Below are 6,888 nucleotides of genomic sequence, written 5' to 3'. Positions count from 1 at the left end.
CTTCACTAGTTTTTATATTCTTTCATTAATGTTTTATCGCGAATGGATTTGAGTTGTAGTTTCTTCATCTTTAACATGTTAAATGATGATCCGTTTTTTGTTTAGAAAATAGGTCATGTGTCAATTATATGTTAGGGTTTGGGAGGAGAAAAAGGTATTCATTTTCTGAAATTGACAAGTAACTTGGTTCTTGAATGACAAGTGAGTTTGAACAATCGACATTACTTGTTATACAAATTAAGTTTTTACATAAAATGGTGGTTATGCCTTTTTTTTACTAAATTATAAGTGAGTTTGAACCATTGGACTCAACTTTATTTATTTGTTGTGTAAATCAAGCTTCTAAACCACAATAACATCTCATGAATTGGTTAGTTCGTTGATATTGCAACAAAATTGTAAATGAATCGGTTAGTTCGTTGATATTGCAACCAAATTGTAAATGTAATGATATAATTAAGAAAGAAATTTGTGTCAAAATCAAAATTTTGTTATAATATAGTGATTTTCTTGTAATTTGAAACTCGGTTTTAAAATTGAAATTTTGATAAACTTAGTGCCTTTATTGCATTTCGGGGAAAGTGGTTACCAAAGAATATGGAAAACCGATCATTTGGTTGATATTGCAACAAAATTGTAAATATAATGACATAATTGCAAAAAATAATAATAATAATAAATCGGTGTCAAAATCGAATTTTTATGGTAATATAGTATTTCTTTTTTTTATACAATTTGGCCTTTTTTTATCCATATAATCGACCATATTAATATATACAGCAAAAAAAAGACTCTTGGTCCTTTCCTTTGTTTTTTAACCCATGGTTTGTTTTTTCATATATTTTTTTAATATTTATAAGTAAAACGATTTAGGAGTTTGTTAGTATTTGAGCAAACTACCTTTGATATTTTAAGTTGTTTTAGCTATTTGTTTTTGTATTTTGTACTATGTGAAAAAAGCAAATCATGCATATCTTATTCATTTGAAATTGGAATGTCATATGATTTTTTTCTACTACGTATAATTTAGAGTTTGTAGATGATTTTAGATTATAATTTTATAATTTTTGATTTCATATTTAATTACCTAGAGTCCTCCAAATTTGGGATATAAAAGTTGGAAACTTTCATCTTTATAACATTTTTTTTGGTATTTTGTATTTTGTAAAAATTTTAAAACATGCATCTCATTTGTTTCAAATCCGATTGACATATAATTTTTTTAACATATAGTTTAGAATTTTTACATGATTGTACACAATAACGTTATAATTTTTGGTTTTATATTGAATGACTTACATTTCCTCGAAGTTGTGATATCAAATTTGGAAATTTTAAAAGTTCAAACCAATAAAAAGGTTTGAATAGGAAGTCAATTATTACTCCATTCCACAAATGAGATGTATTGTTAACTTGTTATAAAAGAATGATATCAACCTACTAAGTAATTACCAAAAAAATCATGGTTTTTTTGGGTTTTGGTATTTTCTTGTTACCCATTTTACCTGGTTCCAACCTACATGCTTTGATATTTTCGGATTTTCGATTTTAGACCCAGTTTACCTGGTCCTTGACCTATAACCGAGTTTTTCGAACTGGAATTGGTTCATATATATCGGTCCGATTTCCGGTTCTATTACATTTCATTTTTTGGTTTCATGTTTCGGGTCCATCCATGTCGGTTTAGACCCACTATCATCCTTACTTCACGTTTAATTTAAAATATGTCAATTTATATATAATCAACAATAACGAGAGTAAAATAAATATATATTTTTTTCTTGCCCAACCTACAATTTCAAAATATTACCGTTTTTTCTTAAAAATAAGCATTACAATGAAAAGATGCACAAATATTAAAAAAATATAGTAAAAATAAGGAATAACTCTTTTATTCTTTAATAAAACATATATTTTAGAGAAATTTAAAAACTTTTCAAAAGCTCATTGAAACATGGTTGTGCATAATGATTTTTTCTTTAAAACTAGTTTATAAACTAATATTTAGCTTACACATCATAACAACCTAAGGCTAAATGGAACATAATGGTTTCTCTCTCATTCCACCCGACACACATCTGTTTTTTTCTCTCCTCCTACGCCCATCCCATAACCATGGAAATAGCCTCCTGCTCCACCCATTTTTCTTATAAATAAATAAACTATATAAAGGAGAGAGCGTTAACTTTTTATCATCATATTGCTTGTTATAACATGTAATAAAATTTGTACACTACCTCAACGCTTTGCACACTTATTTACCATTTTATCATCTAAGTCATCGTTTTATAAGAATTTCAACCTTTCAAAGATATGCCTTAAACACCAACAATTTCAGTTAGTATCCTAGACATATTACAACTGAAATTTGAGGTTTATATGATATTGGTATCGGATGTCACACAATTTTGACGATGCACTAACTGAGAAGACATAAAAACATAATGCGAAGAATGGACTATGTGGACCCAACGAATGCCACACATAAATATCATTTTAAAGTTCATCAACCATAGAATTGAGAAGACATAAAAATATAATGCGAAGAATGGACCATGTGGACCCAACGAATACCACTCATAAATATCATGTTAAAGTTCATCAGCCACAAGAAGGGAAACGTTGATCAAATGGACCCTTTTAAACTCCAAACCTTGTATTCCAAATCTTGTTATTATTCATCCAATAGCCTTGGTTGAATTCGACTACCTCGAACCTATAATCATTAATTATACGAGAGCCAGAAAGATACGTATAGATATCTACGGGGTTTGACACCCTCACGTGCGATTGCTAGCTACAATCCCGACATGATAACTTTCTTTATATAAGGTTTCATTATTCGACGTCCGATGAAGCGTCGTACGGGGGAAATTATAGTCTACAACGTCGATTATGGGGACTCATGGTAATACATCATGAAAACCTTATAGATTCGAATACCTAAAGGGAAGTCTTCGAGTAATTAATATAATAGATCAAGATCGATAAAATATCCTATAAAGATAGTAAGATATGATCGATAAAATATCTTATAAAGATAGTAATATAAGATTAATGAAATATCATATAAAGATAGTAAGATAAAATTGATAAAATATCCTATAAGATAGTACGATAGGATTGATAAAATATCCTATAAAAATAGTAAGACATTATTGATAAAATAACCTAAAAATGTATTATAAATTAGGAAAAATAATATAGAACCTTAAAGGACAAAGTATTCAGAAAACTTCTAAGATTCAATATACAAGGAACTTTAGAAGATACAACATAGTAAAATCTAGGAAACAAGGAATATATGAAAAATGATCATAATCATTGTAAAAATTCCTAAAAAGTTTTCAAATGAGTTTATTGAATGTTTATTTAAACCTACGAACTTACCAACATCAAGTTTACATTTTCAAAATCGCATGTTTTGCTATGATCACATCTACCAACATCAATTATGTAATCGAATTTACAAAATTATACAAAATCAATGACATCGACCAGCTTAATTCATAAAGTTAAACAAAAACATTGGCACAATTAGACTAAACGGAGTGGCCCTCGCCACCACCGCTCGTTAGCCTCGCTATGGACACAAAACACCACCCCTAAGCATTCGCTAGGGGAGTCGCCAAGGAGGACTCGTTACATACATAGCGAGAGGAAAGAAGGGATGGAGCTGTAATATGATTGGTGCAGCCTCTCATTTTCTATTTTTCCCTTCCAGTCAAACAAGGCAACCAAACAACCCCCTGAAAATCATTGTTGATGCCCTCTTTCTTCTTCTTCGATTACTACCAAAAACGCCACTGGAGTTTAACGGAGGCGCGAAAAACTCCACCGGCGTTGAACGGAGACGCGATTGATTGAATTTATTGTAGCAGAGAGAGCGAGCGAGCGAGAGAGAGAGAGAGAGAGAGAGAGAGAGCTTTGTTTTGTTGTGTGGCGCGTGGGTTCAGGTTCTTCTTTTGAATGAATACAGTGGACCAAAAAAAATTATATTCTTTATGAAGGTATCGTTTGAAGTTTAAAATTTGAAGGTTTAATCAATAAAGTCTACTAACATATATTATTTAATATTTATGTCTATAAATTAATGTTTCGGTTTTCATTATACAAGTGTGATTTGCTTTCGTTTCTTGCTCTCTCTACGAACCGATGTAATATTTTGGATATTAAAATAACATAACTTAATTAAATTTGAAAAAAAAAATTGGAGTGTTAAGAGTGTTACCACTCCCTTTGAAATGCCAAGAATGGGATGCTAAGACAAAAAATGAGGTGGCATTCAAAAAAATAATATGGCAAGGTGTTAGGAGTGTTACCACTCCTTCTAGCCTTAAGATGCAAGCAAAGTGGCATTGCCCTGATTAAAAAAAAAAAAAAAAAAAAAAAAGGTCTTGCACATTTTGGGGCATTTTTCTGTATTCTAACGACTAACAAGTAAAGCTGTTAATCTGACAAAAAACAAAAAACACAGTGAGTATTATATTAGTAAATTCCCCATAACGAATTCAAAGAAGGTTGAGGCGCCCTGATGCATCAAGTAGCTGTTGGATGTTATGAGCAGCAGAAGTCAAAGTAGCATGACCTTTACAGAAAGCAAATCTGATATATCTATTATTATGCTTCTCTGAACTTGTATGGAAAAACCCGCATCCAGGAACAGCCACAACTCCAGCTTCTTTTATTAATTCCTCCACAAATTCAACCTGAAAAATCCATCCATCATAATTAATTAAAAGTTAAAACATACTGTAAAAAATAACAACATGCTATTTAATACTGTAGGATTATTTCACATACGTCCATAAGTTTGCAAGTATCTGGAAGCGCTGCAAATATGAAAAACGAACCCATTGGCATAAATTGAACCTGAAAGCCCACATCTCCAAGCAACTTGAACACAAAATCTCTTTTTCCTTCATAATCCTAACTCCCAACACACCAACTACATTATTGTCAAAAACTAGGAAAACCTACATTTCAAAAATCCTTACTTTTCTCAATGATTTATAGTACTCTGGTGGACTTTTTAATGCAGCCAAGGCAGCTTCCTGAAATGGGGCAGGGGCTGAATCTGTAAGTTTCGCATGAATGTTTCTGATTGCAAACGCAATGCAAGATGGACCTATGGCCCACCCCACCCTCCACCCTGTAGTAGCTGGTCAAACTTAGTCAAACAAAACACCCAAACCAAAATGAATTAAAAGATAAACCCACCTGTGACACTATATGTTTTGGACAAAGAAGACGTGATGATGCTTCTGGTTTGCATTTCTGGTAGTGAGGCCAGGCTTATATGAGGTTTTTCATTCTCATATGTTATATGTTCATACACCTGCACAAACATTTTCAAATAAAACAGATTCACATTCATGTATATATATAATTAAAAGTTACTTATATCATACTTCATCTGTAACGGCTATACAATCCTTTGTTATGCAATATCCAGCAATCATCTGTAGCTCTTCCATGTTAAAAACTTTTCCAGTTGGGTTGTGAGGACTGTGTATAAAATTCCAAATTCAAAACTATAAAAATATATAAAATTCCAAATTCAGAAACATATTATAATACACCTACCTATTCAGTACCAGAGCTTTTGTCTTTGCAGTAAAAGCATCTGAAAGTTTGACCTCGTCAAGTCTCCAATAAGGTGGCTCCAGGGCTACATACACCTGTTAAGATTCAAGATTCAAGATTCATTCATTCATCATATTTCATTTTCACAAAAATTATACTGTAGCACCCAAAACTTACAGGGACTCCTCCAGCCATTAAAATACATGTTTCATACGTTTCAAAACAAGGATCAAAAAGTATTACTTCATCCCCAGGGTTAAGTACTGCAAAACAAAACATAACATAATATTTTTTATTCGTGTTTTTGAATGAGTATAAGGGGATTATTAGGAAAGTTTTCAGTAGACATGCTTGCAAACATTGTGGCAGCGAAAGCCTCGGTCTGACCACAGCAAATGGCAATGTCTGTTACAGGATCAACATCTAAGCCATGCATTTGCTTCATTTTATCCGCAACCAGATCACATATTCCCTGAACATGCCTTCAATTACAATTTGCAAAAAAAAATGTCAGTTCATGTCTGTGTAGAGCGCATTACACTATATGAAAGCTGAAATTACAGTATAAACAAGTGTTGGGATTTGCGTTTAAACAAGAGTTGCAATAACTTGTTTGGAATGTTGGGTAAAAAGTGGTCGTGATTTTAAGACAGAAGAAAACGAGTTAATGAGATACTCACTATCCCCCAATTTTAGGACTATTTTGAACGTTGGTCGTTGTGTATGAAACTGAAACCAACTCCCGATTAAAAAAAATGATGAATTCGGCCAAAAGAACATAAAATTAGGGATAAAATTCTGGAACAAGTGGAAGCTAACAGACCTGTATTGGTTAAAATCGGAGGTGATAGCGGAGACGGCGGCGGCCTTGATATTGGGAGGTGCCGGAAAATCAGGGAAGCCTTCGGCGAGGTTAATGGCGTTGCTACGTTCAGCTAGATAAGATAGTTGCTGTATTGGGGAAGGTTTTAGGGTCTTAGCTACCGACGACAGCTTTGCTTCCATGGCATTATCTCATCGCTAAACAACCCACCATGTACTGTAGAAAAAGGGGGTCGTGCAACTACAGTAACTTTGACTACTTGACTTTCCTCAACGCGTAAAAACATCTTTCAAAATAAAATTACTTTTCATTATTATTGCTTTATAAACCTCGTCTTCATGATCCCTACTCCGTTTTCCACTTGGAGAAGCTACCGTGGATGCTGACGGAGAAGCAGTTACAAGTTACATACGCATATAGAATTTCATATATCTTATTAAACTTCAAAATATAGTTTAATTTTTTAATATCATATTTAT

At 32.5% G+C, this 6,888-nt stretch overlaps 1 protein-coding gene across 2 annotated transcripts; it reads right to left on the bottom strand.

Moving 5' to 3' along the window:
- Nucleotides 1–4,262: 4,262 nt before the first annotated feature.
- Nucleotides 4,263–6,686, bottom strand: LOC145063103 (uncharacterized). Of its 2 annotated transcripts, none has more exons than XM_079010695.1 (9): nt 6,410–6,686; nt 5,938–6,068; nt 5,764–5,849; nt 5,587–5,681; nt 5,412–5,508; nt 5,221–5,338; nt 4,998–5,161; nt 4,804–4,929; nt 4,263–4,709 (listed from the first exon to the last, which is right to left on the bottom strand). In XM_079010695.1, exons 1-9 carry the CDS (start codon nt 6,589–6,591, stop codon nt 4,512–4,514), a joined length of 1,197 nt encoding a protein of 398 aa, XP_078866821.1. In that variant the 5' UTR covers nt 6,592–6,686; the 3' UTR covers nt 4,263–4,511. The 2 variants fall into 2 exon arrangements, with proteins under 2 accessions (XP_078866821.1, XP_078866823.1); XM_079010697.1 differs by having other exon boundaries at nt 4,998–5,152; nt 6,410–6,685.
- Between the last annotated feature and the right edge of the window lie 202 nt (nt 6,687–6,888).

This window comes from Lactuca serriola, chromosome 7 (assembly GCF_051521515.1).
Source record: "Lactuca serriola cultivar US96UC23 chromosome 7, Lser_US96UC23_V15, whole genome shotgun sequence".
NCBI lineage: Eukaryota > Viridiplantae > Streptophyta > Magnoliopsida > Asterales > Asteraceae > Lactuca > Lactuca serriola.
The sequence above is the reverse complement of the archived record's forward strand: the minus strand, read 5'-3'. Positions and strand labels throughout refer to the sequence as shown.